Here is a 12,223-nt window from a genome sequence, read left to right as displayed (position 1 = left end):
CATCACATCATTCATGGATCTTAGTTGTGAAAATTGTTCCTTGAACATGTCTAAACAAAAGAGGTTATGTAATGACCGTGGTATCAACCCAGAAAGCAAAAGACCAAACCCATACCGAACAAGAACGTGAGAAAAGACAACCGCCATTTTTCCCGGACCAATCTGTAAGACAGCCAAACCAAAGCCAGAACACCAATTTCAAATCCAACCTCCCAAGCTTTTCCAAAATTCCAAATATCCTATCCAAACCCCTTTGCCCACATCTTATATAGTAAAAAGCATCGCTCAAGCCGTCACCCTCTCACCCACAAACCCCTCAGACACCTCATGGCACAACTTCGCCACGCTCGCACTCCCCAAAATCTTCATCACAGACACATCCCTCTCGACAACCTTGTAGAACCACCCCCTCACCTCCACAGCAACAAGCGAGTCCATACCGAGCTCGCCCACACTATGCTCGCCCTTCACACTCCCCTCGCTCTGGCCCAGCACAGTCTCAAGGTACCGCGCAAACCCCTCCGTCAGCACCTCCGCGACGGCATCTACCCCGCCGTCCACCACGCCGCGCAGCGTCTCCTTGAGACTCTGCTTGCCCTCGCCCTCCTCCGCGGCCGATGCGTCGTCCTCAACCGTAAAGTGCGAGAAGCGCGGGTCGCGGTGCCAGTGCAGCGGGTCCGGGTTCGCGGTGCTGTAGCGGCTCAGGCCGGTGGTGATGTCGTAGATCTGGCCGTCGACGGGGCGGCCTGTGACGATGGCCTCGAGGAACATGTGGTGGATGTCGCGCTCCGAGATGGGCGGGTACCCGTCCTTCTCGAGGAAGGCGTAGATGTCGTTGCGCTCGCGGTGGAGCAGGCCGAGGCCGTAGATGACACCGATGTTGAGGACGGAGCCGGGGAGACCGCGGAGGCGGCGGTTGGCGGCGAGGCCGTTCATGTACTGCGGAATGTTAGCGGTCTTGAAGGAATCGGGGAGGGGAAAAGAGTACTTACCATATTGGCTGCGGCGTAGTTAGATTGTCCTCCGTGGCCACCGGGGGCAGCGAAGGAGGAAGTCATTATGAAGAACTCCATATCAGAGTCAGAGAAGATCTCGTCGAGGTTGCTGGAGCCCACCGTCTTGGGGCGCATGACCCTCTGCCAGGTGTTCTCGTCCATCTGCGCAAAGACGCGGTCGTCTAGGACCATGGCGCCGTTGATGACACCAGCGACGGGAGGCATCTCGGCAGCAAGCCTCTCCTTGAAGGCCCTCACGCTCTCGATGCTGGTGACGTCGAGCCTCTCGATGCGCACCTCGCAGCCCTTGGCGGCGAGATCATCGATCCACTGCGGGTTCATGTTGGGGTTGCGGCTGGCGAGGACCAAGTGGCGCGCCCCGTGCTCGTAGAAGAGGTTGCAGAGACTCTGGCCCATGTCGCGGGTGAGGCCGACGAGGACGTAGGTCTTGTAGGGTCGGAGAAGCTGGGTTCCCAGGAGCGGCTGGGCAATGTGCTGAACGGTGCGGCCGGCGCGCCAGTCGAGGACCTGGAAGGGCTTGCCGCTGCTAGACTGATCCAAGAGGGCGGGCACAGAGATGGAGTCGATGTTGGGAATGCCCATTTGGCCCTTCATGCCGGTCATGCTCTCCAACGCCTTCTCGATGGCGGTCTCCCAGATGGGCTCGATGTCCATGGAGTCTCCGAGGGCGACGACGTGCTCCGAAGTCAGGAGGGAGAAGCGGGAGTGGTACTCACAGTTCTCAGGGAGGCAGTCGAGGATGGCCTCGGAGAGTTCGCTGCCCTCGGGGAGGAAGTCGATGATGGAGGCACCGCCGGAGGGGAAGAGAGCCTTGAGCTCGCGGTTGCTGGCGTAGGGGTGGATGTAGCGCTCGCCAGGGGTTCTGACCTTGATCGGGGTGGTGGTGCAAGAGATGACATTGACACCCTTTGGCTCAAAGACTTCCTTCATGCACTCCAAGAGAACGGTGTCGGGCTCGAGAAGAAGGAGAGTCTGTCCCATCATTTCCTCTTCAAGAGAAAAGGTGACCAGATAGCGAAGGACAAGGCTGAGGAGGGTCTTGGGCTCGATATTGCGGTCTCCAAGAGGGAAGACGCAGGAGTTGGGCACCGTGACGTAGGAAGAGTTGGCCTTGGTCATTGCCAGCGACTGCTCACCGGTAGAGACGTCCTTACCAATGCAGACGTGAGAGGCGTACTTGAGGCCAAAGTTGATCACTTCGACAGAGCTGTAGTTCACCATGATGACACTCTGGTCAGGGACAATGGCGTCAAGGATCTCGCCCTCGACAATGTTGGCAGTGTAGACGGCTGAACCGTCACCAGACTGGGAGGAGACAACCTCGACACAGCTCTCCAGGGTGTTGACCTCGGAAGAGACCAGTCTGCGGGGGCAGTTGACTCGGTCGTTGCCCTCCTTCCAGGGGATGACTCTGGGCACAAGTCTGTGGCCTTGCTCCATGAAGATCTCGTTCTCGTGCGTCCAGAGCAACTCACCGTCCTTGCCGCCAGCGCGCAGTTCCTTCATGCTCAGTCGCAAGAATGTCTCAGCAACGGCATCGACTGAGTCGCGTCGAGAGTCGAGATCGAGCATCTGCAGCTTCAAGCTGGGAATCTCGGCCAGCATGGAGCGCGAGAAACCATAGGTGGCAGCATGCTCAGGGTTGCCTGCGCGAGAGTTCATGGTGACCCAGAGCACGACCTTCTCAGGCGCCATGATGGCGCGGAGGAGATCAAGACGCTCGGATGTCATGGTGCTCATCATCGGCTCGTCCAGGTCAGCAAGGAAGATGACGTTGCTGACCTCGTTGAAGTAGTCAGGTTGGAGTGAGTCGAAGTCGGCGACAATGTCGACCATGCTGCAGGCGGGGATCAGCTTCTGGTGGACCTCAGCCGCCAGATCGGCCGAGTTGGAGCCGGCGCCAATGATGAGAGTGTGTCCCGCCACCTTGGGCAGAGAGCCATTGAACGGGTTCAGAGCAATCTGCTTGATCTCCGACTCGGCCTGGCGGACGATGAGGGAGAAGTCAGGGGCGAAGAATTGCTCGGCCTTCATCGCGGCGCGGACGAAGCCGCACTCGTCCAAGAGATCGGGCCACTCGGGAGGAGTGAGGGGTGCGTTGACCTGGGCCCTCACACCAAAGGCGCGGCGAAGTCTGTCGCGGAGGGGGCTCATGGACTCGTGGATGAGGATGAGGAAAGCACCTGGCTTCATCAAGCTCTGGACCTGCTTGAGTCTGTCGCGCTGCTCAATACCCTTGACTACCGAGGTGTTGAGAACGACCAAGTCAAAGGGTTGAAGGGCCGATTTGTTCTCAGACTCAAGCAGCTTGAGGTGCTCGGTGTCAATCTTCTTCTTGATTGCCTCAGAGCCTGAGAGTCTGGCGAGCAAGTTCTTCTCGGTCTCGGTGCCGATGGTGTAAGACACAAAAGAGCCCTTGAGACCACCAATGATGTGCTCTGAGAGGCCAGCCTCGGGGTCTGTAAGACCAAGCACTCGCATGCGAGGGTAGCGATGAGCAATCTGAGAGACGACCCGGCTGACGTGGGAGCGGAAGCGGTGCAGCTGCTTGGCCTCCTGGATGATGGTGGAAATCATGGCCGGCAGGACATCAGGTATGTTCTCTCCCAGCATGCGGATGAACTCCAGAGCATGATAGAAAGGCGACTGGAGGATGAAAGCCTCCAATGACTCCTGAGTGTCGTACTTCCAAGGGCTGGGCTGAGCCTCAGACCCCGCGACCTTAGGTGCAAGAGGCGAAGTTGGCGGGGTGAAGAAGGTAGGCGGCGCTCCCATCTCCTTGATCGCCGACTCATCCTGAATGTAGAATCGCGCAACTCTCTCACAGCTCTCAAGCAGGATGCGCTCAGTCGCGACGTCCTCCTTGCTGATGTCGGCAGTCACGATCTCGTGTTCGGGGTCGAGGTCCATCACAGTGTGCAGGTACAGCTCCTTGTCATCCTCGGGCTTCGAGTTGGCGAAGGAAGCAACCATGAGGCCTTCGACCTGGATCTCCATCTCGCCGCGGGTGTTGAAGATGCTCATGTCGCCGACGAACTTGGTCGTCGCGGTCTTGGTGCGCGGGATCTCCTGCGTAATGATGGAGTCCACAACCAGAGAGGCCCCGTCAGCAGGCTTTCCGTCGCAGAGCGCAAGGTTGAAGCGGATCTTCTCGATGCTTCTGGGCAAGAATGAAGTCCAGAGCGACTTGTCACCCGGGGATGCGCAGGCGGCGAAAACGGAGTGGAAGCAGCTGTCGAGCGTCGCGGGGCTGACTCCCAGGCCGGTGGTGTCCGAGTCGTGGAACTTCTTGAGAGTGGCGGTGCAGAAGTTGTATCTGCGATCAATACCCTCGAGAGCGCGGAAGGGACCGGTGTAGTCCAGGCCAATCTCCGACATCATCTGGTAGAAGGCATCGGTGTCGGCCGGCAGTGTCTCGGCTCTGGCGGGATCGCGCTCGGGAAGAGCTCCCTCAGACGGCTCGCCAAGGTAGATGCGCAGGTTTCCAGTGAAGTTCTTCTGCATCGGCGCAACACCGTCGGCATAGCAAGAGGTGATGGTGAAGGTGCCATCGATAACCTTGCCGGCCAAGCGGCCCTTGGTAGCCGGGGGCTGGATGCTAAGCGCAACGAGGATTTCCATGCCATAAGTGTTGGACTCGAGTGAGATTCCGCTCATGAACTCGAGGTCTGTCAGCTCCACAACTGAAGCCGGGCGACCGTTCAGAACAGCCTTTGCGGCATCCAAGGCGAGCACGCAGTAAGCGGAGGCAGGAAGCAAAGCCTGGCCCTGGAACTTGTGGTGCTGGATCCAGGGGATGGTCTCAAGCTTGAGGATGTTACGCCACCGAAGCTCGAACTCGGTGTCGTCGCGAGTGCGAACACCGAGAAGCTCGTGGGGCCCCTGCTCGCGGAAGTGGTACTGGTGAGCGATGCGCGACTCGCGATAGTGCATCTGGCTGTGGTCCCAGGGGTAAGACGGCAGCTCAACCTTCGATGACAAGAGGCCAGGCTGGGTTGAGTTGGAAACCAGAGCCTTCCATCCAATCGCCTCAGGGCCAAAGTAGCACCATGTGAAGCCCAAGAACTCAGCGAACGCGTGTCTATCGTCCTTCTTGCGGTCGAGGAGACCAGCGTAGGAGAGCGCACCGCCGGTCGCGGCCTTGACAGTCTGCTGAACAGGACCCTTGAGAGCCGGGTGAGGACCAACCTCGACAGCGCAGTCAAATGGGCCCTGCGAGCTCAGAGCGAGGTCAATAGCTTCGTAGAAAGACACGGCCTTGACCATGTTGTCCTTCCAGTAGCTCGCCTTGAGCTCGTCGGCGCTCGGGTCCGTGCCATCGGCGTAGACGCTAGAGACCCATACCGTTCCGTTCCGTTGCTTCGGCGCGATACCGCAAGCGGCCAAGCCCTGCATGTACTCCGCAGCCGGCTTCTCCATGTGGGCGGAGTGGTACGCCGTGTCGACGACCAGGAGACGCGCAAACTTGTTCTCCGCAGACAACTCGGCCTGCAGCGCCTTCACAGCATCATTGTCGCCCGACAGGGTGACGCTGGTCGGCGCGTTGCTGGCGGCAACCCAGATGCGGCCCTCGATGTCGTCGCGCTCGCAGAGAGCAGTCGCCTCAGCGCGCGTCATTCCGACTGCCATCATCATGCCCTTCTGGCCGTTCTTGCCGCCGGCAAGGTGGGCAGACATGCCGCGGTAGTACGAAATGAGCATGGCGTCGCGGGCAGAGAGGACGCCGGCGGCATAGGCTGCCGCGATCTCACCAGAGGAGTGGCCAACGACAGTGTGGAAGGAAACCCCAAGGCTGGCGAGGAGGTCGATGAGGGCGATCTGGACCGCGGTGCAGAGAGGCTGGGAGAGGGCGGCGATGTTGATGCGGGAGGCGTCATCTTGGTGGATGAGTTCCTTGATGAGGGACCACGTTGGAGGGTGGGGGCAGGTCTTGAGAACATCCTCGAGCTTCTCAATGGCGCTGCGGTAGACGGAGTTGGAGTGGAAGAGCTTGCGGCCCATTCCAGACCACTGGGCACCCTGGCCGGTGAAGATACCGAGGATCTTGGGCTTGTTGCCGTCGAGCTTTGCACGGACACCAAGCTCGGGGTTGGAGGAGGATCCAGCCTTGGAGAGGAGGTTATCCAGACCGGCAATGACTGCATCGCGAGAGTCGCCAGAGACGGAAACCCTGTAAGTCAGGGCGGAACGGCGGGTGTAGAGGTTGTAGGCGACCTCATCAGCCGATGTCTGGTCACCAACCATGAACTCCCTAGCGGAGCGAACAACCGCGACCAGAGATTTCTGCGACTTGGCAGAGAGAACCAGAGGCAGACCAACGCTGGGCTTGCTAGCATCGTGTGCGACGGAGAGCTTGGTGGTAGAGAGCTTCACGGATTGGTCGAAGCGCTTCGCAACCTCGTTGTGGATGCTCGGCTCGTACCGCTCAATGATGGCGTGGGAGTTGGTGCCACCGAAGCCGAAAGAGTTGACGCTGCCTCGCAGAGGCTGGCCAGCCGGGGCCTGGGGCCAAGGGATGAGCTCAGTGGCGATGCGAAGGTGGCCAAAGAAAGGTCGGACGCTCGGGTTGAGGGTCTCGAGGTGCAGATTGGGTGGGATCGACTTGTTGTGCATGGAGTGCACCACCTTCAGTAGGCCAGCCAGACCAGCGGCGCCTTCCGTGTGGCCGATGACCGTCTTGATGGACCCGACGACAAGCTTCTTATCATCGCTGTCGGCGGCAGTCGACGCCTCGTTCCCGAAGAATGCAGTAGCAATAGCCTGCGCCTCCCTAGGGTCACCAGCCTGGGTGCCCGTCCCGTGCGCCTCAAAATATTGGCACCGGTCCGTGGGGCTCTGGGAGTCGAGACCCGATCGGCGGTACGTATCCTTGATCAACTCGGCCTGGGCCAGGGGGTTCGGCATCGTGATGCCCTGAGTTCGTCCATCCGAGTTGACACCCGTCTCTCTGACAATGCTGATGATTGCGTCTCCGTCTTTCAGGGCTCGAGAGAGGGGCTTGATGAAGAGCGCGGCGAAACCTTCACCACGCGCGTATCCGTCCGCTCCAACATCCCACATCCTCGAACGCCCGGTAGGGCTGAGCATGTGCAAGCTGGACTCGGTGATGAACTGCTCGGGCGTGATCATCATGTTGGCGCCGGCCACGCAGGCCATCTCGCACTCGCCGGATCGCAGGCTGAGAACGGCTTGGTGGAGGGCGACTAGACTCGATGAGCAGGCAGTGTCGATGGTCATGGAGGGGCCGCGGAAGTTGAAAAAGTAGGATATCCTGTTGGAGAGGATGGCTCGCGAGTTACCGGTGGCGAAGTACTGGCTAGCGGTGATATCGTCGCGCTGGCATAGCGAGTCGTAATCGGCGGTCATCAGACCGGCGTAGACGGCGACCTTGCGGCCGGCGTATTGGGAAAGGGTGTATCCGGCAGACTCCATGGCTTCGTATACGACCTCTAGCACGATACGTTGCTGCGGATCGATAGCCTCCGCTTCCTTAGGCGTGATGTTGAAGAACCCTGCGTCCCATACGCGGTGGTCCTGCTCGAGGAAGTAGCCTTGGGTGGCGTTCGTGGCACCATGATACTCTCCATCCGGGTGAAAGAAGCCCTCAACATTGAAGCGGTTGGCGGGAACCTTTTGTGTGAGATCTTTGGGGTTGGATAGGAGATTCCAAAGTTGAGAAGGGGAGTTAACATCGCCAGCAAAGCGGCACCCAGTGCCGACAATGGCAATGGGCTCTGACTTGGGGATCTTGTAGGAGGTAGACATTGCTGTCGGGGGTATCTCTAGGATGATTATGTATTATGGGAAGGAATAAAGGGTATAAGTGGTAGGGATGATGGCCTCAGGGATGAGATATCAAGGCGGAGAGAAGAGTATAATAATAGAGAAGAAGTTGAGTTGATGTGTTTGCTTCCAATAAACTGAATCATTTCGGGCGAAGAACGGGAAGGGATATATAGAATTTTCACTTACACGGCGAAGGGGAAAGGAGTCAACAGGCCCGCGGCATCAATCTCGCGATGTCTCCCTCGCAGACCAGCGTCGTCGGTATCATGACGCCTGTGCCCTTGCTGTCAAAAAAGCAAGGGGGCAGAAGAGACACACGCCCCCATCCGCCACGGTTGGGGTGGATCCAAAGGGGTGGAATGGGGCGTGTGGCGGTGGGAGAAGAACATTCGGCGTTCATGATGTTGGCAAGGGGTGGGTGGTTCGGAGTTCCGTGGCCGAACGTGTCTCGAACGGTCGCCGGGATTTGAGCTGCACGTTCGGCGGTCGGCCAGTTGCCCGGGAACGGGACTACTACTACTTAGCTAGCCTCCCGTCCAGCATCGCAGAGTCACTGGCGCCATCGGCTGTCGGGAGGCTTGATAAGAGACGCCTCTTCTTCAACGACGACCGACATGTGGTCTGTGTCAGGTCTTGGCTGGCTCGACGAGAACGGAAGCGTAACAACGTCGAAAACGGGGCTGGGTATTTTGCGGCCTCGGAAGCGCGCACCGGTCCGCAATCTTGGTACCAAAGTCAATGTGTGAGATTCAGTGCACATTTACCTCGTGGGGAAGTCGGGGTACTTGCATATGAAAGACGTTTTCTTTGTCTTGGTAGTCCAGTTTAAGTCTGGCTTGTTTCTCTTCTTCAACAGCGACGCCGAACTCCAACTCCACGCCAAACTCGATTCGTACACTTCTGCTAGGTGTATGGAGAGATGCGGCTTAAACGAACAATGGTATTATGTAACATGTGTAACTCCGATATATCTTCATCCGTCAAGGAAGGACTCCATGTCCTTACGTAGGTCCTTTAGTTCCTGTCCAAGACTCTCTTCTTGCCTCTTCAGGGCCTGGAATGAGACATCCACCACCCCAGAAAACATGGAAGTCGCGTCAAGCGTTCTTCCTGCTGGAGACTCTGCCGATCGCAGAGTCGGGTCCAGTGATGATGCTGCTCGCCGCATCTGCAAGAGAAACTCTTCGGCTAATTGAATCGTAAGAGACATTTGCAGTGAAGGCGTCGAGTCTACCGCAAAAGATCCGACAGTGACACCAGGGAGTTTCCATGACTGAAACAGGCTGGCCGGCTGCAAATGTCCTAGTTGAAAGTGAATGCAGCTGAACACCTTCTGGTACATGTCGAGGAGTCGAACATATGTGGAGAGAATGAAGAGGCAAGTCGCCGGATCCGCAAGTGAGTCGAGTCCCTTACTCGGCTGGTGCCTTTCCATGTCGCTAGCGGGGGAGGCGTCTTCGATCGGTCCCATCTCCGCAAGTATCTCGGCAAAGTGGCGCGAAAGTTTGAACATCTCGTCCACCGGGAAAGGCGTCATCATTGCACTGCCCTCTTCGGGACTGGATGCCATGCTGTATCGAGACGGCTCGTCAGAAGCTTCGGCCTGGTGTGGGAGGCTTGACGAAAGCTCGAAGAGCCTGGAGTTGACGTTGATGATCCGGGGCATCCACTCTTCCGCAGACGGTCCCGGCCCACCTGCAGCTGGCCGGAGGGAAATCTGCCTTGTCCTCTGCTTTGCACGTCTTCTCTGCCGCCTCTCCGGAGTGATGTCGAGTTGTTGACCAGGCCTGACTGATTGCCTGAAGGGGCCAGGACTACCAAGATAGACGTGGTTGGCTGGATCTGGCTGTGGAGCCACAGGTGACGTGAATGCCGACTCCGATGTTGCAGATTGCGGGGGACTCCACGCGTGAGAAATTGAATCTCCTGCCATGAGTTCTTCCATGCCACCGTGGAATGGCGGCGGCAAAGGCTGATTTGGCGCTGGGTTGGGGTAGAGGCTCGGCTGTCCAAAGCCAAAGTCGAAGTCGACAATGTCCAGCATGGCTTCTGGAGACACAGCATGATCCCCAAATCCAGGGTTTCCCGTGATAGAATCACCCGCTTGGGTCTTGACAATGGCTGCACAGTAATGGTCAGTAAGGGAGAGCCCCCCAGACAAGTCAAAGACACGAGACTCACACAGATCGGGTTGCACAACGTGGCTCCCACTGTTGGATCGCTGGCGTTTGGGCGACGGAATGCTTCTTCGTAGGATATCGCCTGTCGACTGCTGGTGGTGTTGCTTCCGATACCGCAGGGATGGGCTTGACTTGCATTGCGTCTTGAGCCTGACACATCGCTCGCAAGCTTCGTCACCGACGCGTTTACAGCTGAGCTTCTGCGTATGACATCGGTCGCAGGCCTTCCGATTCGGACCGTCAGCCATTGTCACTGCCATGGTTCGTTCGGCGTTGGCAAAACAAGAGCAAATTGCGAGGATTCCAGAGTCGGGGGGCGGTGTTTAGTCAAATAGCTCTGGGTCCATTCGAGTAAAGCAAAGTGGGAGGGATCCCTGGGCAATGAGACAAGAGCTTTTACATGAACGCAGGCTGCAGAGTGTGGGCAGGGGAGAGGTGTACCGCGTGTAAGATGTGTAAGCTAAGGTAGGAGAGAAGTACCAACTGACATCGACAAACACAGGTTGATCCATTCCTCACCTCGACTATAGCCCGCTCGAAAAAGCATATGGGCGTCGGGCCGCTGCCATTGGACAACGTCGACTAGCCGTGGACGCCACGGTAAAACATGGGAACAGAGTGGACGAGGATGTTGGGCGGGCCTTGCTCATCGGACTTGGACGGGATGGTATCTGAGCTAACCTCCCCGGGACCATGGACTGGTCTGTGGACGGGGTGTACTGCAAAGGGGGGGGGGGGGGGGGGTCATCAAGTACGCTTGCTCTTGACGGACGGCCAATGGGCACCTCCCCGGAGGCCCAGCACACTGGTACAGGCCTTCGTGACTTTCTCCGATCGAACCCCATTGCCATGGGATGAAGGACGATGCCTGAAAGAAGAAAAAAACCACTAGCTCAGGAATACGTCGCGCTGCCCCCGAGTCTGTGCTTCAAGCATGCCCTGGGGTCTGAACTGAGAAGTTCAAGGGTAAGTTGCAAGGGGCCGGGAGATCCACCAGGGTCCTGGATGTGGAGCAGATGAAACCTCGAAAAACGAAGTTTGAACAGAGAGATTGGACTGCTGAGGCACAGCAAACGACAAAGAAAGGACGTCAGAAGAGAGAAAAGATGTGAAAGGCTTCTTCATCATGACGGCTCACACCCGCGAGGCGTGGCGTCTGTTTGACCCTCTAAACAACCCACTGCTTGGGGGCACCCCAAGCTCTTCCCCACCACCGTGCGGTATGGCCCTGGGGGGCAGTGGTCGACAGGGGGCCATCGGGTATGCAGAAGTGGCTGCAGAGAGCAGCAGCCACGGGTGAGGATTGAATGCCAAGACCCGGCTGGTAAAGCCAGGTTTGGTGATCATGCACGACGGCTTCTCGCTGGCCTCCGCGTCTACCGCTTGTCGTGGAGAAACGGTGCGACTTCGATGCCGTGCGACCCCGTCGATTCAAAGACTCAGCAACTAGCCTCGCGACCGAGGTATGAGAGGGACGCCTCGCGTCAGCGGACCCGGGATGGCAGAGATAACGGTGAAGGCCGGCCGCCTCTCCCACTGCCATTGAGCCGTCCGCTGTCCTCCTAAGCAAAGTCTTTGGGACGTTGACCAGCCTGCCGTAGGGCCCCCAGATGGACCCTCTTAGTCCCCGCGGCCGCCGCTGGACTCGAATTGGAGCCAATAGAGATACAGTACCTGGGAGTAGAACAGTCCAGACTCGACAATATCTAGAAGTGATGATTCTAAGCTTGATAATGGGTCGGGCAAGCCTAACGGCGAAGGAGCCATGGATGTGGTCAATATTAGGTCGGATAATACGTGGTTGCGGACCTCACCCGTCCGCACAGCCACATTTGAGGTTCGTGATGTTTGCTTGCCAAATTGCGGATATGGGAGGCGGGGAGACGTTGAAGGTGTTTGCTGGATGCTTCCTGGCGTTGTTTGTTTGCACAAATCTCTCCCGGGCCATGTTGGAACCGACAGGCCGGTCCTGCCAGGGTACCCTTACCCAGTATTATCTGCCCCAAGATGCGACAGTGACAAAATGTGATAAGTCTCGCTCTTCGATCCGTCCTGGGTTGGATAGATGGTCACATCTTGGAATGATCCCAGGTGAAACCCGCCTAAGGCGAGTGAGGGTGAGGAGGTTCCGACGAGGCGAATCTGCCTGCCCTGACCAGATCACCCGGCGAAGTCGGGAATAGCACGAGCAGAGCCGTCCCCGACGATGGCAAATCAGAGGCCTGGTGACAGCATCTTCAT

The 12,223-nt window shown here is 58.0% G+C and overlaps 2 protein-coding genes across 2 annotated transcripts; both read right to left on the bottom strand.

The window, feature by feature from the left end:
- Positions 1-285: 285 nt before the first annotated feature.
- On the bottom strand, positions 286-7,781 carry COL26b_013215 (Type I Iterative PKS; the record flags this gene model as incomplete). The annotated part of the gene is made up of 2 exons (XM_053185836.1): positions 286-939; positions 993-7,781. 2 exons carry the CDS (start codon positions 7,779-7,781, stop codon positions 286-288), a joined length of 7,443 nt encoding a protein of 2,480 aa, XP_053030216.1.
- A 994-nt stretch (positions 7,782-8,775) lies between these two features.
- COL26b_013214 (uncharacterized protein) lies at positions 8,776-9,846 on the bottom strand (the record flags this gene model as incomplete). Its single annotated transcript, XM_053185835.1, has 2 exons — positions 8,776-9,497; positions 9,543-9,846. The coding sequence occupies 2 exons, from the start codon at positions 9,844-9,846 to the stop codon at positions 8,776-8,778; spliced, it is 1,026 nt and encodes a 341-aa protein (XP_053030215.1).
- Positions 9,847-12,223: the final 2,377 nt, after the last annotated feature.

The sequence above is a fragment of the Colletotrichum chrysophilum genome (genome assembly GCF_026319265.1).
Source record: "Colletotrichum chrysophilum strain AFK26 chromosome Unknown scaffold_212, whole genome shotgun sequence".
Lineage (NCBI taxonomy): Eukaryota > Fungi > Ascomycota > Sordariomycetes > Glomerellales > Glomerellaceae > Colletotrichum > Colletotrichum chrysophilum.
Note: the sequence above shows the minus strand (reverse complement) of the source record. Positions and strands in the feature narration are given on the sequence as shown.